The sequence below is a fragment of the Lingula anatina genome, chromosome 4, assembly GCF_051362555.1.
Source record: "Lingula anatina isolate TDL-2025a chromosome 4, LinAna3.0, whole genome shotgun sequence".
Taxonomy (NCBI): domain Eukaryota; kingdom Metazoa; phylum Brachiopoda; class Lingulata; order Lingulida; family Lingulidae; genus Lingula; species Lingula anatina.
The window spans coordinates 14,057,656-14,082,667 of record NC_141770.1 but is presented as its reverse complement, the minus strand read 5'-3'; the positions used below and the strand labels follow the sequence as shown (position 1 = coordinate 14,082,667).

Sequence of the window (25,012 nt, the reverse complement as noted above, 5' to 3'; positions counted from 1 at the left end):
CCCTATTCTTTACGTCTCCGCTCCGATACTTCCTGCACCAATACATGTACACACTTGCACTACTTAGGTACTCCTCCTTAATAATAGAATGAGGGAGAGAGAGAGGAAAGGTATAAAATCCATAAAAATGTCCTGTGGACATAACAACCAAAAAAGAAAATCAAAAGGATTTTTTCAAACTGAAAACTTATGATATTAAAAGTAAAGATAAAAATGTCCAATTGTAATGTTCTGCAAAGTAATTTTTCTAATTAGTTTTATTAATCATCTGAGCCTTTAAATTGTTACTTAGTTCTGCATGATGATAATCGATTCCACTTATACCACATGTAAAATAAAATATTTCTCTCTGTTTTAAGTCTTGCACATTAATGTTTAATAAAAATTGGTCCTAACATTTCAGCCTTTGGTTTGATATATACATACATATATACATAATGTACTTTTTCATACCTTTCATTCCAATCAGGACGTTTTCCAGTGATAATGTAAAAAAAAAAATAAAATAAAAAAAAAATAAAAAACAAGTGTATATACAAGTTTTATTATTTATATTTATTCATTAAATGTTATTTTCTTATATTTTCATATTTTTATTATGTATTTATTGAAGGCTTCATTTCTGAGTTGTAAATGAATTTTTTTAACACACTTCTATGTATATCATAACTAAAAAGCACTAAATATGCAAACTTTTATTTGAGGTAAAGCAATTTTTCATAAGTCCTGATTCCTGTCAGGCGTATACTGTGGGAAAATGTATTCATGTTCCTGACAGTGCACGCTTTACATGTATGGATTTGGATTCTCTCAGTGCCTCTGGAGTAGAAAACACATTACTAGAGTGTGGACCCCTAAATGAGGTATGCATGCACTGTGATCTAAATGCATTTTCCATGTGCTGAGGTCTGAATGTGTTTTCACTGTGCTGGGGTCTACAAGTTATGTACATGTCAAACATCAGTCTAGCCACTGTACTGTCCAAGTTTCAACTCATATTTACACCACTAGGATACTATGTCTTCACAGGATCTCAGCATTACTTTTCTTAATTTTAGTTCATTTTTCACCTTTTTATTGGTTTGGTTTAATTTTGACAGTTTTATCTCTGGTGTGAATCCTTTCATGTTCATTACATTTATTTTTTCTTATGAATCTTTTGTCACAGTAATTACATTTGAATGGCTTCTCTCCAGTGTGAGTTCTTTCATGTATCACAAGTAAACTCCTGACTGTAAATCTTTTTCCACAGTAAGAACAAACCAGTGGTTTTAAAATACCTTGGTGATTTTTCACATGACTTAACCAATGTGATCTTGACTTAAAACTTTTGTCACAAAAATCACACTTAAATGGCCTCTCGCCAGTGTGAGTGCGTTCATGTTCTATACAAGCAATTTTGACAGAAAATCCTCGTTCACAATATTGGCATTTGTATGGCTTTTCTCCAGTGTGCTTGTTCATTATATGAATTTTCAAACATGGACCTAAAGCAAAACTTTTTGTACAGTATGTGCACCTATATGGTTTTTCTCCAGTGTGAATTCTCATATGTATCTTTAAATAACAAGCATAGGCAAAGGGCTTGCCACAGTGGTTACATTTGTGTTTCTTTTTTTCAGTGTGGATTTTCTCATGCTTTTTAAGAGCTCTGGGTCCCCAACAAGATTTACCACAGTGAGAGCATATTAATTCATGGATTTTTCCATGTTCCACTAGATCAGCCATCCTGGTAAAAGTCTCTTCACAACTTTTACATTTGAGTCTGTCATCTTTGTGAATGACTGCATGGGAAACAAGATGCACTTTCCTCTTGAATGTTCTATCACAATGTGAGCAAGTGTACATGTATGTACTACCAGTAGTAGCACGCAATTTTTTTCTTTTCCTAGTGTGAATTTTCCCAGTGTGAATTTCCATATGTTTCTTCAAATAACAACGATAGGCAAAGGGCTTGCCACAGTGGTTACATTTGTGTTTCTTTTCATCAGTGTGGATCTTCTCATGTTTTTTAAGAGCTCTGGGTCCCCAGCAAGATTTATCACAATGACGGCACTTTAACTCATGGGTTTTTCCATGTTCCACTAGATCAGCCATCCTGGTAAAAGTCTTTTCACAACTTTTACATTTGAGTCTGTCATCTGTGTGAATGACTGCATGTGAAACAAGATCCACTTTCCTCTTGAATGTTCTATCACAATGAGAGCAAGTGTATATAGCATGAATTTTCTCATGCCTTTTAAGAGCACTTGTCCTCATAAAAGATTTACCACAATAAGAACAATTCAATTGATGGATTTTTTTATGCCTTGTTCGTTCATTATCCTTACTGAATGTTTTATCGCAATGCAAATAAGTAATTGATTTTGTTCCAGTGTCAATGGAAGTTTTCTTGTCATTCTTTACCACAGATTCTGTTTCCATTGTAGATGTAACATCATCTTTCATACACTCTTCGTTGTGTTTTAAGAAAGCACTCTTGTTGAAAAATTTTTCATTACAATTCTGACATCTGAATGGATGCAATATATACATATAATGTCTCTGCCCAGTGTGAGTACTTTCATGTGATCCACATTCATCTGCAGGTGGAAGATTCCTGTCGCAAGTTTCCTCATATCCAAAGCCATATATGGTTTCTTTCTTGATTAAAACCTCACTGGTTTGTTCTTGGTTGTCCGAATTGTGCGTTTCATTTTCTTGATCATTCAAACCGTGTTCTTCTTCTTCTAATTCTGTATGGTTAATGGTCTTTGATAGTTCTAGTTGTGCATCAGCGTTAAGTGATATAATTAATCTCTTCATACTCAAAAAGTCATTTTTTAGTTTTATAAGAGTTTTCATAAAACCAAGACATCTTTCACAACAGGCATCCGAATCATCTGGAGCAGTTAAAATCTTTAAAAGTTCATGAACCTCTCTCTGAACACTAGGAAATAAGGATAGCTTTGTGTACTCGGGTTTACTGGTGCCTTTTGGTGGACCACATATGCAACATTTTTGGTTTATTTCTGAATCTTTGCTTGTAGTAGCTGTGGGAATTTCAGTAGCAAGAAGCCGATCCTCGTTATCATGACAGTGAGGAGGAAGTGGAAAAGGCATCTTCGCATCCCCGTCAGTTTCTTCACCGTGATCGTTACCTGTTATTGTCCCAACACCACAATTCGCATCTACTACTCCGTTTACAATGATTTTCTCTTGAAACTCACCACCTTGCCCGTTGGCAATCGAGTTTTCACGTACTTTACCAAGCAAAGTAATTGGTGGAGTATACTTTTCATGATAAATGCTCTCTTTAATTCCATTTTCCGAAGTCGTGGACATTATCAGTGTGAATATCTCCTTCTAAAGGATATTTCACAGTAATGAACTAAGAAAAACGGATGCACAGTAATAAAGGGAAGCTACTATATTCCGATAATACAATTTATTGCACTTTTTAATTATTATCAATTTCAATTTTACGTAAAAGTTAGGTCTGGCAAATCTGTCTTGTTAATTTCTTAACAACAGGTCACTGTGTTACACGCTTTTGACACAATTGTTCTTTGTAATGTTTATTAATCCTTGTGGATATAGCTTGTCTTGACTTGCTAATTACAGTATGAAAGATACATGAGCGTCGATGGAGCGTAACACATATAAACCACTTCTAATAATTTCTTATACAACTCAAATAAATTTGACATGTCAAGGGACAAACTGAATAAACTATATGCTGGCATTTGTAGCCAAAAAATTGACTTCTTATGCATCTGTAGATCTCTGTAATATTCAGTGATTGGGTCATCAGTTTCACAGAGAAGGAATCAGCTGATGCTGAATAGGATATATATATATATATATATATATATATATATATATATATATATATATATATATATATATATATATATATAGTCATTAATTAACTATATATATATATATAGTCATTAATTAACTTTATTTCTCTATTCTGGTACTTTTCTTCAATTTAATTAATTTTATTTATTTATTTAGACTCCACATCAATAAATACATTCTGCAGACCTTACCAGTTTATCATGGTTGGAATTACCTGGTGCTGGTTAAAAACAACAAAGAACACCAGAGGGCTGACGTTGTGCATTTTAAGATGCAACAGGGTTCTTCAACAGTGTTTTCTTTCATTAATATACAGTGTAGTTATTTCAATATGAAAGGAAAAAAATAATTTTATGTGTACTAGTATTATATGGTCCTACTGCTGTGAGCATATGCAGTAAGATAACATCCCTATTCTTTACGTCTCCGCTCCGATACTTTCTGCATCAATACATGTACACGTTTGCACTACTTTGGTACTCCTCCTTAATTGAATGAGGGAGAGAGAGGAAAGGTATAAAATCCATAAAAATGTCCTGAGGACTTAACAACAAACACAAAATTAAAAGGACTTTTTCAAACTGAAAATTTTTGATATTAAAAGTAAAGACAAAAATGTCCAATTATAATGTTCTGCAAAGTAATTTTTCTAATTAGTTTTATTAATCATCTGAGCCTTTAAATTGTTACTTAGTTCTGCATGATCAGATGATAATTGATTCCACTTATACCACAAATAAAAAAAAAAAATTCTCTCTGTTTTAAGTCTTGCACATTAATGTTTAATAAAAATTGGTTCTTACATTTCAGCCTTTGGTTTGATATATACATTTTCATATAAATTAAAGCCATAAAGTAGGATTCAAAATGTATTCTAAGTGCTTTGATTGCTTGCAAATCCAGGGGTAATGCAGTTTATCCTGAGCTAATTCATTACATTTTAATTTCCACGTCCAAATTAATCCTCTTTAATGTACCTTTTCATACCTTTCATTCCCATCAGGACATTTTCCAGTGATTATATATATATATATATATATATATATATATATATATATATATATATATATATATATATATATATATATATATATATATATATTCATTCTTCGTATATATACAAGTTTTATTATTTATATTTATTCATTAAATGTTATTTTCTTATATTTTCATCTTATTATTATGTATTTATTGAAGGCTTCATTTCTGAGCTGTAAATAAAAATTTTTAACACACTGCTATGTAGATCATAACTAAAAAGCACTAAATATGCAAACTTTTATTTGAGGTAAAGCAATTTTTCATAAGTCCCGATTCCTGTCAGGCGTATACTGTGGGCAAATGTATTCGTGTTCCTGACAGTGCATGCTGTACATGTATGGATTTGGATTCTCTCAGTACCTCTGGAGTAGAAAACACATTACTAGAGTGTGGACCCCTAAATGAGGTATGCATGCACTGTGATCTAAATGCATTTTCCATGTGCTGAGGTCTGAATGTGTATTCACTGTGCTGGGGTCTACAAGTTATGTACATGTCAAACATCAGTCTAGCCACTGTACTGTCCATGTTTCAACTCATATTTACACCACTAGGATACTATGTCTTCACAGGATCTCAGCATTACTTTTCGTAATTTTAGTACATTTTTCACCTTTTAATTGGTTTGGGCTAATTTTGACAGTTTTATCTCTGGTGTGAATCCTTTCATGTTCATTACATTTATTTTTTCTTATGAATCTTTTGTCACAGTAATTACATTTGAATGGCTTCTCTCCAGTGTGAGTTCTTTCATGTACCACAAGTAAACTCCTGACTGTAAATCTTTTTCCACAGTAAGAACAAACCAGTGGTTTAATACCTTGGTGATTTTTCACATGACTTAACCAATGTGATCTTGCCTTAAAACTTTTGTCACAAAAATCACACTTGAATGGCCTCTCCCCAGTGTGAGTGCGTTCATGTTCTATACAAGCAATTTTGACAGAAAATCCTCGTTCACAATATTGGCATTTGAATGGCTTTTCTCCAGTGTGCTTGTTCATTATATGAATTTTCAAACATGCACCTAAAGCAAAACTTTTTGTACAGTACGTGCACCTATATGGTTTTTCTCCAGTGTGAATTCTCATATGTTTCTTTAAATCATAAGCATATAGGCAAAGGGCTTGCCACAGTGGTTACATTTGTGTTTCTTTTTTTCAGTGTGGATTTTCTCATGCTTTTTAAGAGCTCTGGGTCCCCAACAAGATTTACCACAGTGAGAGCATATTAATTCATGGATTTTTTCATGTTCCACTAGATCAGCCATCCTGGTAAAAGTCTCTTCACAACTTTTACATTTGAGTCTGTCATCTTTGTGAATGACTGCATGGGTAACAAGATCCACTTTCCTCTTGAATGTTCTATCACAATGTGAGCAAGTGTACATGTATGTACTACCAGTAGTAGCACACAATTTTTTTCTTTTCCTAGTGTGAATTTTCCCAGTGTGAATTTCCATATGTTTCTTCAAATCACAACGATAGGCAAAGGGCTTGCCACAGTGGTTACATTTGTGTTTCTTTTCATCAGTGTGGATCTTCTCATGTTTTTTAAGAGCTCTGGGTCCCCAACAAGATTTATCACAATGACGGCACTTTAACTCATGGATTTTTCCATGTTCCACTAGATCAGCCATCCTGGTAAAAGTCTTTTCACAACTTTTACATTTGAGTCTGTCATCTTTGTGAATGACTGCATGGGAAACAAGATCCACTTTCCTCTTGAATGTTCTATCACAATGTGAGCAAGTGTACATGTATGTACTACCAGTAGTAGCACGCAATTTTTTTCTTTTCCTAGTGTGAATTTTCCCAGTGTGAATTTCCATATGTTTCTTCAAATCACAATGATAGGCAAAAGGCTTGCCACAGTGGTTACATTTGTGTTTCTTTTCATCAGTGTGGATCTTCTCATGTTTTTTAAGAGCTCTAGGTCCCCAGCAAGATTTATCACAATGACGGCACTTTAACTCATGGATTTTTCCATGTTCCACTAGATCAGCCATCCTGGTAAAAGTCTTTTCACAACTTTTACATTTGAGTCTGTCATCTGTGTGAATGACTGCATGTGAAACAAGATCCACTTTCCTCTTGAATGTTCTATCACAATGAGAGCAAGTGTATATAGCATGAATTTTCTCATGCCTTTTAAGAGCACTTGTCCTCTTAAAAGATTTATCACAATAAGAACAATTCAATTGATGGATTTTTTCATGCCTTGTTCGTTCATTATCCTTACTGAATGTTTTATCGCAATGCAAATAAGTAATTGATTTTGTTCCAGTGTCAATGGAAGTTTTCTTGTCATTCTTTACCACAGATTCTGTTTCCGTTGTAGATGTAACATCATCTTTCATACACTCTTCGTTGTGCTTTAAGAAAGCAATCTTGTTGAAAAATTTTTCATTACAATTCTGACATCTGAATGGATGCAATATATACATATAATGTCTCTGCCCAGTGTGAGTACTTTCATGTGATCCACATTCATCTGCAGGTGGAAGATTCCTGTCGCAAGTTTCCTCATATCCAAAGCCATATATGGTTTCTTTCTTGATTAAAACCTCACTGGTTTGTTCTTGGTTGTCTGAATTGTGTGTTTCATTTTCTTGATCATTCAAACCGTGTCCTTCTTCTTCTAATTCTGTATGGTTACTGGTCTTTGATAGTTCTAGTTGTGCATCAGCGTTAAGTGATATAATTAATCTCTTCATACTCAAAAAGTCATTTTTTAGTTTTATAAAAGTTTTCATAAAACCCAGACATCTTTCACAACAGGCATCCGAATCATCTGGAGCAGTTAAAATCTTTAAAAGTTCATGAACCTCTCTCTGAACACTAGGAAATAAGGATAGCTTTGTGTACTCAGGTTTACTGGTGCCTTTTGGTGGACCACATATGCAACATTTTTGGTTTATTTCTGAATCTTTGCTTGTAGTATCTGTGGGAATTTCAGTTGCGAGAAGCCGATCCTCGTTTTCATGACAGTGAGGAGGAAGTGGAAAAGGCATCTTCGCATCCCCTTCAGTTTCTTCACCGCGATCGTTGCCTGTTATTGTCCCATCACCAGGGTTCGCATCTACTCCGTTAACAATGATTTTCTCTTGAAACTCACCACATTGCCCGTTGGCAGTCGAGTTTTCACGTACTTCACCAAGCAAAGTAATTGGTGGAGTACACTTTTCATGACAAATGCTCTCCATAATTTCATTTTCCGCAGTCGTGGGCATTATCGGTGTGAATATCTCCTTCTAAAGGATATTTCACAGTAAACTATGGCAAACGGATGCACAGTAATAAAGGGAGGCTACTATATTCCGATAATACAATTTATTGCACTTTTCAAAGCCAATTATTTATTTCAATTTTACGTAAAAGTTAGGTCTGGCAAATCTGTCTTGTTAATTTCTTAACAACAGATCACTGTGTTCCACGATTTTGACACAATTGTTCTTTGTTATGTTTATTAATCCTCGTGGATATAGCTTGTCTTGACTTGCTAATTACAGTACGAAGGGTACATGAGCGTTGATGGAGCGTGTAACACATAAAAACCACTTCTAATAATTTCTTATATGACTCAAATAAATTCGACATGTCAAGGGCCAAATGAATAAACTATATGCTGGCATTTGTAGCCAAAAAACTGGCTTCATATGCATCTGTAGATCTCTGTTATATTCAGTGATTGGGGTATCAGTTTTGGGGCCGTAGCGATAGTCCGAAGGTTCAATGGTCCGAAGGTTCAATGGTCCGAATGTGCATTGAAGGTTCATTGGTCCGAAGGTTCGATAGTCCGAAGGTTCATTGGTCCGAAGGTTCATTAGTCCGAAGGTTCGATAGTCCGAAGGTTCGATAGTCCGAATGTAGGCCCGCTGTATAAGTGTATAGTGAATTACATGTACAGGGGCGGATCCAAGATTATTTGAAGGGGGTCCGCGGATGCAAAGCCCCCACCCCCCTTGGCGTAGGATCTGGGGCCCGCTAAAGGGCCCCGAAAATTGTTGGTGTCTCAAAATGACCACCTAGTTATCTAGAGACACATCTGTGAATATCTGTAAAAAATCTATCAGTCGCCCTGGTAGAGGGTTTAAAAGTTAGGTCTGCACGGGCAAAAATAACGTCAATACTAGCATATTACATTAGTTACAAAAAAAAAAAAAAAAAAAAAAAAAAAAAACAGATCTTGATGTTTTTCATGGGATTGGAAGTTGACGATATTTAACTGCAAAGGTTTATTTTGTAAAATCAAATGGAAATTTTCTCACGAGTCACAAGTGTATCTACTTTTTGCAGAGTACGTTTTTCTTCGTTTAAATGAATTTGTTACAAAGACAGCATTTTTGATGTTGTTCATCAGATTAGAAGTTTAACTGTTTTAGAATATTTCAACATGTTCAAACTGCCTTCTCACTTGTACTTTACGTTTAATAAATAAATAAATAAATAGGCCCACCGGGTTGATATGGCTTTGCCACATTTCTATTTCAGATTATAAACGTTTCAGCACCTTCAGTATTGCTGGGGAAGAGGGGGTGGAATTAAATATGTATTACTATTTGTGGATATTTGAGCATATTACTGTATTCTGATACAATTTTTATGTTTAAAGGCCTAGTAAGGGAAAAGCTTGTTTTCGTAAATGCTCGTAATTTTTGTTTATATGCCAAGTTTACACTCCAGTTAATTCATCCTCATCCCTATGAGTAATACAGTACTGCTGGCGGAACGGCTGTTTTTTTTTTTTTTTTTTTTTTTTTGGGGGGGGGGGGGGAAGGGTAGGGGAGTGGGCTGTGCGAACAACAACATAGTTTTTTTGGAAATGCAATTATTCTATAACTTTTACATAATTTAAGAAATGTGTAGGTTAGAAGAATTTGAATTCTAATCATAGTATCTTAAGACATCGTAAGAAAATGTCATTATTGGCGTCCTCTCATTTTATGCGTTCCAATCTTTATTCAATATTTCATGTGTAACATGTATGGTGTTCATGAGTTGGAAAGGGTAGCCATTGCATATCCCCAAACTTCCCCACATTGTAAAGAGTAGTTCACGGAAACAATACGACCTATATGGATAATTTTCACGTGCGTTTCGGTCGCACTCAAAACGAAATGATAAAGATTCTAGAAGCTGAGTTCACACGAAAGTTAATCACCCCCTAGCAGCTCCAGGATTGCTAATCTGATTGCATACAGTGAGAATCCTGGTGGAGTTGGATCAATCTACGTAGAATGATAGTTTCGTTGGGAACACACCCTTAGATTCCGTTTGTAATTATAATTCTTAAAATCGAAGAACATCTTAAAATGTTTCGGACTATCGAACCTTCGGACTAATGAACCTTCGGACTATCGAACCTTCGGACCAATGAACCTTCGGACCAATGGACCTTTAATTTTCGGACTAATGAACCTTCGGACCAATGAACCTTTTTGTTGAAAATCTGATGAAAAATTTACGAATTTTCGGACCAATGAACCTTCGGACCAATGAACCTTCGGACTATCGAGACGCCCCCTCAGTTTTTCACAGAGAAGGAATCAGCTGATGCTGAATAGGACATAGGCATGCCAAATTTGCATTTTTTTGTTTAAACTCGGCAGACTTTTCAACTTCACATTAACTCATATATATATATATATATATATATATATATATATAAACTTTATTTCTCTATTCTGGTACTTTTCTTCAATTTAATTAATTTTATTTATTAATTTATTTAGACTCCACATCAATAAAAATACTGTACATTCTGCAGACCTTACAATCAAAACACAAACTTAAGTCAAAAGGATTACTTCAAATTAAAAAGAAGCACTAGTATTAAAAGTCAAGAGAATAATCCTGTTATACAAGAGATGTTCTGTAAAGTAACTATAAAATGTTCTATTATATATTCTTTTAAGTTGAGTTTTCAGTTCTTTGTTAAAATAATCTGCCAAGTTTATGTTAGTTCTGCTTATCATTAATTCCACTTCAAGCGTCACATGTAAAAGGTTTTTATCCATTGCTTTATGCCTTATACTTTGAGGTTTTCAGAATTTTTTGTCCTTAATTCTCAACATTTTGTTACGTGTCTATATTAAGCATTACTTATCATATAAATCAAACATTTCTTTCCAATCTGGGTATTTTCCAGGTACAGTGTAAAAATATCCTTTCTGCTCTTATTGGTTTCACCAGTGTAGGTAAAAGTTTCATTTCTGAGCTGTAAAAGAAAATTTTATCAAGCTGTGATGTGTACCATAACATAAAAAATTACATATTTCATAGTTTAATTTAAAGTAAAGCAATTTGCCTTAATTAAGTCAGGATCTCTGAATGTGACCCCTCTGTGCTGGGGTCTGCATGTACTTTACATGTGAAACTTTTGACAAAGAGTTGTATTGTCCAAGTTAAATTCCAACTGACATTAACACCATTAGAGTACTCTGAATTCATAGAAAATTCACTAAACATTACATTCTAAATTTTTAGGTCAACTTTAATTTGGCTGGGCATATTATGACGGTTTTTCTCCTCTGTGATTCCTTTCATGTACATTGCATTTGTCTTTTCTTATAAATGTTTTGTCACAGTATTTGCATTTGAATGGCCTCTCTCCTGTATGAGTTCTCTCATGTATAACAAGTCTACTCCTGATACCAAATCTTTTTCCACAGTAAGAACAAACATGTGGTTTAATTCCTTGATGATCCTTAACATGTCTTAAATGATTTGATTTTCTGGCAAATCTTTTGTCACAAAAATCACACTTAAATGGCCTCTCCCCAGTGTGAGAGCGTTCATGTTCTTCCCAAGAGACTTTGACAGAAAATCCCCGTTCACAAAATTGGCATTTGTATGGCTTTTCACTAGTGTGCATGGTCAATTCATGCACTTTCAAAGCTGAGATCAAAGCAAACCTTTTTCCACAGTAAGAACAAACTTGTTTAATTCTTTGATGATTCTTAACATGAAATCTCCAATTGGATTTTCTGGCAAATCTTTTGTCACAAATATCACACTTAAATGGCTTCTCTCCAGTGTGAGAGCGTTCATGTTCTACACAATGAATTTTGGTAGTAAATCCGCTTGCACAATATTGGCATTTGTATGGCTTTTCTCCAGTGTGCATGGTCATTTCATGAATTTTCAAAGTTGCCTTCAAAGCAAACCCTCTTGCACAGTACTGACATATATGTGGCTTTTCTCCAGTGTGAGTTCTCATGTGTAGCTTCAATTCACTATCACTGGGAAAGGGCTTGCCACAGTGTTTACATTTGTGATTCTTTTCATTGATGTGAATTTTTTTCTCATGACTTTTAAGAGCCTTAAATCCCCAACAAGATTTACCACAGTGAGAGCATATTAATTCATGGATTTTTCCATGTTCAACTAGATCAGCCACCCTGGTAAAAGTCTTTTCACAACTGTTGCATTTCAGTTTGTCATTTTTGTGATCAGCTTTGTGCAAAAGAAGTTTCCTTCTGCTCTCGAATGTTCTATCACAATGAGAGCATGTGTATATACTGTGTGATTCCTTACTAGTGTGAATTTTCTCATGCCTTTTAAGAGCATTTGTTCCCATATAAGATTTTCCACAATAAGAACATTTCAGCTGATGGGTTTTTTTATGCCTTGTAAGTGTATTTCTCTTACTGAATGCTTTATCGCAATACAAACAAGAAAATGCTTTTGTTCCAGTATCAATGGCCTTTTTCTTTTTATCATTCTTTACTGCAGTTTTAGTTTCCTTTGCTTCAACTTTCATACCTGTACACTCTTTGTAGTGAATTAGGAACTCTGTCTTGTTGAAAAAATTTTCATTACAATTTCTGCATATGAATGGATGCAATATTGATAAATAATATTTTTGCCCAGTGTGAGTACTTTCATGTGCATAAAATTCATCTACAGGTGCAAGATTCCTGTTGCAAATTTCCTCATATCCAAAGCCAATGGTTTCTTGCTTGATTAGAACCTCACTATTTTGTTCTTGGTTGTCCAAATTGTGTGTTTCATTTTCTTGATCATTCAAAGTGTGGTCTTCTTCTTCTAATTCTGTATGGTTATTGGACTTAGATAGTTCTAGTTGTGCATCAACGTGAAGTGATATAATTAATCTCTTCATACTCAAAAAGTCATTTTTCAGTCTTATAAAAGTTTTCATAAAACCCAGGCATCTATCACAACAGACATCTGAATTGTCTGGAGCAGTTAATATCTTCAAAAGTTCACGGACTTCTTTCTCAACACCAGGAAATAAGGATAGCTTTGAGTACTCAGTTTTACGGGCACCTTTTGGTGGACCACATATCAAGCATCTCTGGTTAATTTCTGTATCTTTACAGTTACTTGCAGTCTCTGTTGCAAAAAGTTGTTTCTCAGTATCATGACTGTGAAGAGGTGGAGGAGATATCACAGCATCATCATCTTTTTCTTCACAACGTGCAACATGCTGTTCTCTTTGACCGTTGTCTTTTATTGTTCCATCTCCCAGACTGTCATCAACTTCGTTTAATAATACTTCCTCTCTTTCAGACGCTATATTGCGCAATTCAGTGAGACCCTGGCCGTCTTGACCCAGAGCCATCGAGTTTTCACTTATTTCACCAGGCAAAGGCATTGGTGAGGTGTCGCAGGTGATGTCTTTTTTGTGATCAGTACATTCTTCAATCTCATTTTCCGCAGTTGCGGACATTATCGACGTAGAAATCGGCAGCCAAATGCACAGTAAAAAAGGGCAATTACTAACATCTGATAGTACAATTTATTGCTGAATGGGCAATTTAAGGGACCGTTTCCACAGATATTTGGATCTATCTATCTCCCTGGGGAGTCTTACTAAATTGTTATCAATTTGACCGGCTTAAATGTCTATCACACCTAGTAAAGCTGTTAGGGGGTAATTGTCTTTATCCCTGATTCGGTAGGCGTGACACATTTAAGCCGGTTATAGTAGTTTATTGATAGCAATTAAGTGAGACTTCCCATGGAGTTATAGACTGATCCATCTAGGGATGGGAACCCAGTCTAAGTGAAGGGCATGTGTGTGTGTGTGTGTGTGTGTGTGTGTGTGTGTGTTTCTTTTTTTAAAAATATATCTGTATTTCTTTTTTCTTATATGTTAAAACAGTTCATCATCCTCACGGTATTACACCCCATTTCCATATATAGGCTTTAGATCGATCTATCCCTGTGGGGAGTCTCACTAGATTACTGTTAGCTTAGCCGGCTTAAGTGTCTGTCCCGCCTACTGAAAGCTGTAAGGGGCTAATTAACTATGGTGCATGCTCGACTGACTGCAATTTAGCTTGAACCCCCAGGGAGTTAGGTCGATCTAAATCTTAATCCCTGGATTGATCTAAATCTCTGGGAATACACCCTTACACCATACACAATTGTTCTTTGTTATGTTTATGAATATTAATGGGTAGCTTAATTAATTAATTAATTATCTGGATTTCCTAATTCCATTATGCATTATATAGGTCTGGATAAATTGGGGGTGGGGCAGAACAATTAAACTAGTTTGACATTCATATTGTTGGAACAGGCTGAAGATAGTACTAGCTAGGATATATATAGGCACCCAAAATTGGCAATGTTTACTTCAACCCGACATCCTATAGTTATTTTCAAGTCATTACTCTCCCACAGAAAATATGGTTAATGAGCATAGCAAAGGTTCCCTTGGCTTTGTTTAAATTACACGCGACATCCAAAATAATTCTAAATAAACTTTTCTGTATAAGCGTTGATCTTTTTCAAAATTGTAACGTACCCTTCTAGGACCCAAAACTGACACATTTTGTTCAAAATATTGTGGAAAGATTTGGAAACAAATACTGGAATTGGTTTGCTTTGTGACTTCCAACAGATTGAACTTTTACAACAGAGTTTGCGTGCAGCTCGCCTTTGTGATTTTTTAGATATATCTGTATACTTCACTGTTTTTGGACATTGGTTACAGTATAAAGATTACACTCCCTTTTTGTATTTATTTATTTATTTATATCTATTTTACCCAAACTTTGTTTTTACCATAAATAAATAACATATTGCACCATACTGGTAGTCTTTTCTTCAGGCACTGCTCAGTTTGTTAATCGAATTATTGAGTGATAAAAAGCAGTGTTTAAGCTGTAGATTGTCGCCTTTGTTACAGACTTAATTTGCATAAATGTGGAATTTTACAAGTTACACTGTCCTAGCTTGGGCAATTCTAGGAAACTGGATAACAAGAGTCGACTGTGTAGTCGGTAGATGAATTTCATTTTTATAAATTCAGATATGGTTAATGAGCATAGCAACTAAATCCTTAGGTCAGTTAATTGGTATTAAAAAGAAGCTCTCTATATTCATAGGGGTATGTAAAATACAATGTATATATAGGTGATTTAAAAGCATAAAAACGCAACATCAAAGGTTTCCCTGCGGTTATTTGTAAATCATAACACACCAATAATTAAATGCTTTTAAAAAAAATTCTCCAATTTATGGTAGGTCACGGTCCCGGCTTGTTAGCCAATTTATCAAATTTAAATTATTTTTAATTTATTTTTAATACAATATCGATGAATAACAATGTTGGCATCATGAAAATTGCATAGGGGAGTAATGATACAGGGGAGTTCTTGGTGTGGAGGAATAATGGTCAGTATTTTTACAGGAAATGTATCCATGTAGGGTTCTATCAGTGTGAGGTTAAATCAATGCGTATAATGCAAAAAAACTAAAAAACAATAAAAAAAAAAATTGACTAGGGGTAGTAGGGGAAGTATCAGTGAGGGAAGAGTATCTATGCAGGTACATCAGTGAGGGGGGTATAAACATGGCCCTAAAATGGCTTGCCAACTTCTTAATTAACCGAGAATTTACCATTACTTTGTACAGGTGATATTTGTTCAATGTACTAACCCAATACTCTGTCTATAAGAACGCATTCAGAACAGTTGACTAACATATCTGCAGATCAAATATGGTGACCCACTAAAAAGCTTGCAGCTTAATTCTGAATAGATTCCCGGCAGGGAATATGCAACAAGTCTTAAAGTGGGTTGGCCATATCTGATCTGTGGATTTGTGGGTCTGCTGTTCTGAATGTGTTCTAAACCTAGCCTGTACTCATCATATGAGACCCTGTACTTCCATTCCTTGGACTACTAATCCCTCCCCACCACACCACTGCAATGTCTTTTGGTTGCAAATAAATTGGATTATCATTATTATTATTATTATTATTGTAATAGTACAGAGATGTCCAGTTGTAATGTTCTTTCAAGTATAAAATGTTCATTTATAATTTCTTTCAAAGAAGAGTTTTCAGTTCTTTGGTGAAGTCATCTGCTAAGCTTATTTTCTTAGTTCTAATGGTAATTGATTCCATTCATGTATATCATAAATAAAAAGAACTTAAGATATTTTTTTCAAAGCAAAGCAATATTCCTTTGTGTCACATAAATAGTGAATGTGGATTTCAAGTAACAAATATAAAACACTTCTACTAGTTTCATAATGGACTAATTTAAAATAAAGTCCAAATGCCAAGTCAAAAACCAAATTAATCTCTTGTTCAGCCGGAAAAATACTGTAATGACTCAATCCTTTCAATGGGCAAAAATTATCAAACTTTCAGATACCTCATTTTAAAATCATAAAAATTATATTTTTGTACAGCATTTGTGGTGATTTTAATGCATAAAACAGAATTATAAAGTATTCTGATGTTCAATTTTGTTGCAACCACTCATTAGGATTGCTCTTATTTAAAAAAATTAGACTTGAAAAAATACAGTATCTGTAAAATTCACATTTATCTTCATTGAAAAGATCCAAGTCATTACACATTAAAACTGCACCTTCTTTAAAAATTTTTAGATCTTTACACTGATTGGGCAAATTTTGGCTGTTTTCCTCCAGTGTGATTCCTTTCATGTGCATTGCATTTGGATTTCCTTATAAATGTTTTATCACAGTATTTACATCTGAATGGCCTCTCTCCCGTGTGAGTTCTTTCATGTATAGCAAGTATGCTCCTGACACTAAATCTTTTTCCACAGTAAGAACAAACTTGTGGTTTAATTCCAAGGTGGTTCTTAACATGACATCTCCAGTTTGATTTTCTAGCAAATCTTTTGTCACAAAAATCACACTTAAATGGCTTCTCACCCGTGTGAAAACGCTCGTGTTCTTCACAAGCAATTTTGGTTGAATATCCCCGTTGACAATATTGGCATTTGTGTGGCTTTTCTCCAATGTGCATGGTCATTTCATGCATTCTCAAATTTGAGCTTCGAACAAAGCTTTTTGTACAGTACTGACATAAATATGGCCTCTCTCCAGTGTGAGTTCTTATATGTGAATCTAGTTCTCTTCTATAGAGGAAAGACTTGTTACAGATGTAACATACATGTGGTTTTTCAGCACTGTGAACTTTCTCATGTTTTTCAAGAGCCCTTCTTCCCCAACATGATTTACCGCACTGGGAACATTTTAATTCGTGAGATTTTTCATGTTTCCACAGATCACCTTTACTGGTAAAAGGCTTATCACATTGCTTACATTTGAGTCTGTCATCCTTGTGAATAACTTCATGTAAATCTAATGCCCTTATCCTATTGAAAGTCCTCTCACAGAATGAGCAATTGAATATTTTTGTTTTCCATTTGGATTTCTCAGTATGGGTTTTCTCATGCCTTTTAAGAGCTCTAGTTCCCCAATAAGATTTACCACAATAAGAACAGGTCAATTCATGAACCTTTTCATGCTCTACAAGGTCAGTTGTCCTGGTGAATGACTTTTCACAGTGCTCACATTTAAAAAGTTTTTTACCAGTGTGAACTCTCTCATGTAAAACAAGTGTATTTCCCCTAGTGAATGTTTTTTCACAATATGCACAATTGTAAATTTTCATTTGGGCATCAGTGGCTTCTTTATTCTTATCATTATTTTTTATCTGAATTTTCTGTTTCTTTGAAGATATCAAACCAATGTTCTTCAAACAATTGTTCTTGTGTCTTAAGAATGCCAGCTTACTAAATATTTTTTCATTACAGTGTTGACATTTAAATACTCTTACAATTGATACGAAATGCCTTTGTCTAGAGTGAGTACTTTCATGCTTTGCACATTCATCTGCACTTGCAAAGTTACTGAAGCAAATTCTACAAATTAAAGATTTGTCTGTTTTCTCCAGTTCTGTATGTACACCTTTATCTTTGTTATTATTATGATAATGACATTCAACTGTTTTTTCTATGGTTTTAATATTTCTGTGTTCCTTCACAATATGAATCTTTAAGTCAGATGACTGTGTATAGGTTTCACTGCAGTGCTGACACTTGTAAACCTCTGTGCTTTTCTTTTCTTCATCACCATTATCTTCACCATATTCGTGCTTGGTAGTTTCAAGCTTGATGAGCCCCTCATCAGTTTGTTCTTGACTGTTGCAAGTATTCATATGATTGCCTTTGCTTTGGTGTCTTTTGCCACATACTTCCTCATGATTTTGACTGTTTTGCAATTCTAACTGCGCATCAAGGTGAAGACCAACTATCTTCCGCTTAATGATGAGAAAATCATTCTTAAGATTTATAAATAGCTTCATTAAATCCAGGCAGCTACCACAACAAATATCTGATTCACTTGGTGGAGGAAGTGTTTTCAAAAGTTTACGAATTTCTCTTTCAATATGTAGGCAGGAGGATAGAATTGTGTATTCATTATCATCAGTACCGTTAGAGCTGCCACAAACTAAACACCTGAGACGTTGTTTTTGCTTGTTACATACAGATTCCACACGCTGTTCATCTGCATTTTTGTGGAGAGGAGACGAAAGATGTGTTTTGACACTACTATCGTGGTCTTCTACACTCCCAATTTCAACATGTATTCCTTGGCGGCTTTCACTATTTGTAACATCTTCAGGCCTGGCAACCTCTCCGTTTGGATATTCATCCTGTCCATCAAAAATCGAGTTCTGGTCACCTTCGCACGGCAAAGACGGAGACGGCTTAGAGCATATGTTACCTGTCTTTTCGTCAGTTCTATTTACCGCTCTCGTGTGCATGATCGACGCCTTAACAACGCTCAACAGGTAAACTTACAGTGTGCAAAATGACTTCGGGCTATCAGCATATTACTACATGAGGTAGCACTTGGGGTTGACCCTTCAGAGTAGATCTAGACTCCTAAAACGGTTAAAACTGGGGTTAAAACTAAGCTGGTAAAAACTCAGATCACTGTGAACCATAAAGCGTAAAAAAGAAAATGACTATCAGTCGATATCCTTGTCTTTTAAATCAGGTTTATGAAAACTTAAAAAAAAAAAAGAATAAAAAAAACAGTTAAATTCCGTTTCTGCATTTCTGTAAAAATATAATTGGTAATTTGGACATAACAGCTTTTTCGCAGCAACAATCTTGTCTAATTTCAAGGCGTTGACCAACAAATCAGGTTAGCTTGTCTTTGCTTGACCAGCTAATTCACACGATAAATCAGAATGCGTTATGCTATATATGCAGGGCTGCTTAGCAATTACACTAATTATAAATAATAATTTAGATGATAATAAAAAATACATGATTGAATGTCAAACTAACAAAGCAGCCCGAGACCAAAAAAAATTTTTTTTTAATTAACTACTTATTGTTATCAGCTTATGGTCTGCCATAAATTGCATCATTTTTTTTTTTCAAAGTTGACAAGAATAATTAATGATAACAATGTGCACTGGTCTTCTTTTAGAAGAAATTATAGGCTTTGGTTGCATTTGTATATAATTATATATTTTTCATTTACTCGTGTAGATGTATGCGCTTTAATAAATAAAACATTTTTTTTCCTTCACACTTTTATTTTGTGCCCTTTGTAGCATCTCCCATACATTATCTGTAACATCATCAGATAAAGTAGCTCCTTTGTTTTTCATCTGTATCCACCAATTGCTTGGTATCTATTTAATTAAAGATTGCCAATATTTCATACCCGCAGGCACATTATGTGCAAACAAAATCATAAACTGCATAGGCTTGTATTAATTTAATTGAAGAAAATATAAAGTAATATGTGACTATCATCAAAAGAAATTGTAAATTTTACTGATTCTTTTTTTTTTTAATTAATAAAATTTTAAAATTGGGACAATCCTATTGAGTGCAGTGGCAGATTTAGAGGGGGGGTCAGGGGGGTCCTAACAACCCCTTCGATTTCTGAAATAAAAAACACTCTTATATTCCCCTCTTGGAATTAGAATTTTGATTAGCTGATTTATAGTACTAAATTGTACCAATCGCAGCCACGCCCCCCCCCCCCCCCCCCCCTTCAAATAATCCTGGAACCACACCTGGAGTGGTAGCAACACAATTCAGAACAGCAGACTACCAAATATTTTTATTCTATACAGTTAAAGCACCAAGCTGCTACATAGAAATGTATATTTAATGATTCCATAATTATATATCTGAAAAACTGATAATTTTCCACTGTTGAAATGATTGTGCCATTATCACAATTTATGAGTAAAACCAAGTTTTATAAACATCTTTATTGTTGTAAAATTTGTAGAATTCACTTTATATATATATATATATATATATATATATATATATATATATATATATATATATATATATATATATATATATATAATGACACTCTTTGCACTGGAGCTTGATCTGTGTGTGGATCAAAGCCTTTTGCACAAACAATGACATAAAGTGAGTATATGTGAAGATGCAATCAACTGTGTAATTTTTTTTTCACCCAGTGAGACCGCATTCACATCGAGATGAGCCATGGCTCCACAAAGCCACAAACTACATATGGTGGACGTACATGAAAGGAAAAACGCCTAATCTTTTAATAGTCTATCCGCCTCTCACACGCCTCCCCATGCGTCCACCCTGGGGGGGTACAGTCATTAAATCCCTGCTCCATTGGGATGACTGGAATAACAGAAATTGGTTTTACCAGTAGTAGAGTACTGTTTTATATCCTTTCTTGTGTCAGACTGTCAAGTTTAACTACTAGTATGTAGTATTACAGTCCAGATTCAGTAAAAATTTGCCAACAATGCAATTACTATTTCACCAGTGTCAGTTTGACAACTCTATTTCAACTTCTGCCTAGTTCTGTAAAGGAGGTGGTTACTGTAATTCATGCGTGTATCTCTACGTAACACTGTAAATACAACAATAACATCACAACCCTGGCACATACATGTTATACCCATAGGCATTAGAATTATCTCCATGATAAACAGCCTCTGGAGTAGGGAACACATTACTGGAGTGTGGACCCCTAAATGAGGTTTCCATGTGCTGAGATCTTAATGTACTGTCAGTGTGCTGAGGTCTGAATGTGTTCTCGTTGTGCTGGGGTCTGTATGTGCTATCAAACTGTTGACTGATGAATGAACTGTCCAACTGCTGACTCATTACCAAACCATCAGAGTTCTCACTGTTGAGACTGTCCTCAGGATGTCGATTTTTATATAAGTCAGATTGATTTTTTTCCTTATTACAAGATAAACCCTTTCTGCTGGGTTTTCCCCCAGTGTGCTTCTTTTCATGTGTGTTACAGTTACTTTTTCTATTGAATGTTTTATCACAGTGTTTGCACCTATATGGTTTTTCACCAGTGTGAGTCCTTTCATGTCTACCAAGGGTAAATCTGTCACGGAATCTTTTTCCGCAGTATGAGCACACATGAGGTTTAATGCCAAGGTGGGTTTTCACATGATCTCTCCAATTGGATTTTCTCACAAATCTTTTGTTACAGTGATCACACTTAAAAGGCTTTTCCCCCGTGTGAAAACGTTCATGTTCTTCACATGCTAATCTGGTTGGAAACCCTCTATCGCAGTACTGACATTTGTGTGGCCTCTCTCCAGTGTGTTGGGTCCTTTCATGTGATTTTAAAGTTGAACTTTGGGCAAAGCGTTTGGTACAGTACTGACACAAGTAAGGTTTTTCTCCAGTGTGAGTTCTTTCATGGTCTTGCCATGTTGTTCTATATGCAAATGACATATCACAGCTCTTACATTTGTATGGTTTTTCCATAGTATGATATTTCTCATGCCTGTTAAGAGCTTCTGTTCCCCAACAAGATTTTCCACAATGCGAACACTTAAATTCATGTGATTTATCATGTTCCACAAAATCATCTTTCTTGGTAAAAGATTGTGCACAATGTTTACATTTGAAACCCTCAACAGAGTGAATAGTTTCATGTGCCTGAAGTTGACTTTTCCAAGTGAAACTTTCATCACAGTGTGAACATTTGTATGTATTCATGTTCTTTTGTGGTATTTCACCATTGTGATTCCTCTCATGTTTGATAAGAGCTCTCGTTCCCCAACAAGATTTACCACAAAAAGAACATTGTAATTCATGCATCCTTTCATGCTCCATTAGTTCATCTTTCCTGGTAAAAGATTTTTCACATTGCTTACATTTGAGTCTGTCACCAATGTGAATACTTTCGTGCAAGACAAGGGAGCTTCCTCTGTTAAATGTTTTATCACAGTGTGAGCATTTGTAGATTTTTGTTTTGCTTTTATGCCCTTCCTCTGAGTGAACTCTCTCATGTTTGATAAGAGCTCTTGTTCCCCTACAAGATTTACCACAGTAAGAACATTTCAGTTCGTGGATTTTTTCATGAGCCATTAAATCTTCTTTCCTCATAAAAGATTTTTCACATTGTTTACATTTTAGTCTGTCATAAGTGTGAATCATTTCATGCATTACAAGTGCATGCTTCTTACTGAGAATTTTATCACAGTGTGAGCATTTAAATATTTCAGGTTTCTGGTTCAGTTTTGCAGTGTGGGTTTTTTCGTGCCTGCCTAAAGCTCTAGGCCCCCAACAAGATTTACTGCAATAAGAACATTTCAATTCATGAACTTTTCCATGCTCTCTCAGGTGTCCAGCTCTGGTAAAAGACTCTTCACAATATTCACATTTAAAAATGGTTTCCCCAGTGTGAGATCTTTCATGTAAGGCATGAGCACTTGCCTTACTGAACTTTCTGTTACAATGGCAACAATTGTATATTTTTCTTTGTAAATGTGTGGTCTCTATGTACTCATTATTTGTAGTGTTCTTTTCAAGCCTTTCTCTTTCTTCAGTATTTTCTTTAACAAACCCAATATCTATTATTTCATGCTTAATGATCATTTCACTGTCTTGTTCTTGACTGCTGGGATCATGTGTTTCATTGTCCTCATCACTTGTGTTAGGATCATCAGTATCATATTCCTCACACTTTCGACCATTTTGTATTTCTAACTGCCCATCAATGTGTAGAGCTGTTATTCTCCGTTTCATTTGTTGAAAATCATTCTTAAGGCTTACAAAGATTTTCATCAATTCCAAACATCTGCCACAACAAACATCAGATTCTGCAGGAGGAGAAAGTATTTTTAAAAGCTCATGGATTTCTCTCTCAATATCTGGACAAGTTGACAGCTTTATATATTCAGCCTTAGAAGAGTCTTTGTGTGGGCCACAGACCAAACACCTGATCCTTTGTTTTCTATGTTTGCTCCTCAAATTATCAGTTTTCTTGGTGTTATTGCACAGTGTATCAGTATCATGACTGAGTTCACTTAGATCATGCACTTTTACAATATTTTCAATGATTTCATCATCCACACTTTTATGGAGTGCCCCTTGTGGCATTTCTCTATCATTATATGTAGCATCCTCAGACTCAGTACTTTCTTTGTTTAAAGTCATTTCTTCTTCACCTGGATCAATACTTTGTCCATGAACAGATACATTTTCAAAACTTTTCTTTGATGAAGTGAGTGATGGGCCATGGGTATCTTTTTTACCAAGTGACTTTTCTTCAATTTTGCTCTTCTCTGGCTCGGACATTATTACCATTGAAACCAATAGCACCTGGAATATATTATGAAATTATTGTTGACACTGCAAATAAAAGATGGCTCTGAAGTCATATTTTTGCCATACAACCCATCCAAATGCCACAATACAGTTTTAGAAAGTATAACTTACAGAAATTCTACAAGGCGTCATTTCGTATTTCCCAAAAATGCTATTTGTAAAGGTATTTTCCTCTTTTTGTCTGAGCCATAAATAACCCTCAGTTGTCGGCAACTCATTTAAATAATTGCACACGCAATGTGCCATATATTTTTAAGTAAGACTTATACAAACTAGAGGGACAAATAAATAGGTCATTTTATGACCAGAAATTAGAAGACAGTGCAGTTTTAAGCTTAAATGTCGGATACAGTAGAATGAATAATTTGGTTTATGCCTTGGCATGTCATCTTTATTGGATTTGTATAAGAAACTAAACAGTCAATATGCATTTTTGGAAATCCACGCATGCTTCATATGTTATTTTTTGAAAATATTTTAGTTTACACCACAGGTTTTGGAAAATGAACATTTCTTCAATATGAAGATGATCTGTTTGTTTACTTAGTAGAATCATTTATAATGCTGGTGGTGTATGTATGTATACTTTTAAAATTTCGAAAATGTGTCCATTCTCAAACCACTTTTGCTAAACTGACCGAGTCGGACTGCTTTTCTGAAGGGAAATAATCTCAAAAGCAGAATCAAGACTTCGTTCTAGATAAACTTTTTACTAGTACATGTACGTACTTATGCCAGGGCAATAAACTGATTTCATTACACTTAATGCGACTCTCTGCGTCTCTAAATATAATTGACCATGAAATGGCGCTCAAAAACACAAAGACTACCTTTAGATCTGGGGAATCCAGTGAAGTCTGCGGCAAGAACGTCCTTACAAGCACTTCTAGGCTATTTACTCTAGCTGTAGCTTCAGCATGTAAAATGAAAAGTACTAACATGCGATACTCTAAAATATTTTATTTCCTGTCGAGTCATTATGGACAAAAATCGATCGATCGATATTTCACAATTGCCAACACAAAACATTATATACATTTAAATATCTAGCACTGCAAGCTACCCCCTTTCACATTTTATTCTGATATTAGCTCGTCTTGGTAGGTTGAATTTTTTATGTACAGACACAAATGTGTTTGTCGCCTGCGTCCGTCGTCGTCGCTGTCGCCGTGCACTTTCAGCTTTATGCAGACAAGATGAAAACCATCTTACCTTTTGTCTTCA

The 25,012-nt window shown here is 35.0% G+C and overlaps 6 protein-coding genes across 6 annotated transcripts in view; all 6 read right to left on the bottom strand.

Annotated features, from left to right (window-relative positions):
• LOC106180385 (uncharacterized) overlaps positions 1-25,012 on the bottom strand; it is a 133,837-nt gene that overhangs the window by 36,435 nt on the left and 72,390 nt on the right. The window lies entirely within an intron of this gene.
• Positions 535-3,418, bottom strand: LOC106180378 (uncharacterized). Its single transcript, XM_013564355.2, has one exon. It carries the CDS (start codon positions 3,322-3,324, stop codon positions 1,075-1,077), a length of 2,250 nt encoding a protein of 749 aa, XP_013419809.2. The 5' UTR covers positions 3,325-3,418; the 3' UTR covers positions 535-1,074.
• Positions 5,798-8,209, bottom strand: LOC147762337 (uncharacterized). Its single transcript, XM_087010215.1, has one exon. It carries the CDS (start codon positions 8,114-8,116, stop codon positions 5,984-5,986), a length of 2,133 nt encoding a protein of 710 aa, XP_086866341.1. The 5' UTR covers positions 8,117-8,209; the 3' UTR covers positions 5,798-5,983.
• Positions 10,588-13,593, bottom strand: LOC106180379 (uncharacterized). The gene has a single exon (XM_013564357.2). The coding sequence runs from the start codon at positions 13,576-13,578 to the stop codon at positions 11,398-11,400; it is 2,181 nt and encodes a 726-aa protein (XP_013419811.2). The 5' UTR covers positions 13,579-13,593; the 3' UTR covers positions 10,588-11,397.
• LOC106180380 (uncharacterized) lies at positions 16,675-19,154 on the bottom strand. The gene has a single exon (XM_013564358.2). The coding sequence runs from the start codon at positions 18,946-18,948 to the stop codon at positions 16,762-16,764; it is 2,187 nt and encodes a 728-aa protein (XP_013419812.2). The 5' UTR covers positions 18,949-19,154; the 3' UTR covers positions 16,675-16,761.
• LOC106180373 (uncharacterized) lies at positions 20,256-24,744 on the bottom strand. Its single transcript, XM_013564347.2, has 2 exons — positions 24,619-24,744; positions 20,256-23,782 (listed from the first exon to the last, which is right to left on the bottom strand). Exons 1-2 carry the CDS (start codon positions 24,727-24,729, stop codon positions 21,080-21,082), a joined length of 2,814 nt encoding a protein of 937 aa, XP_013419801.2. The 5' UTR covers positions 24,730-24,744; the 3' UTR covers positions 20,256-21,079.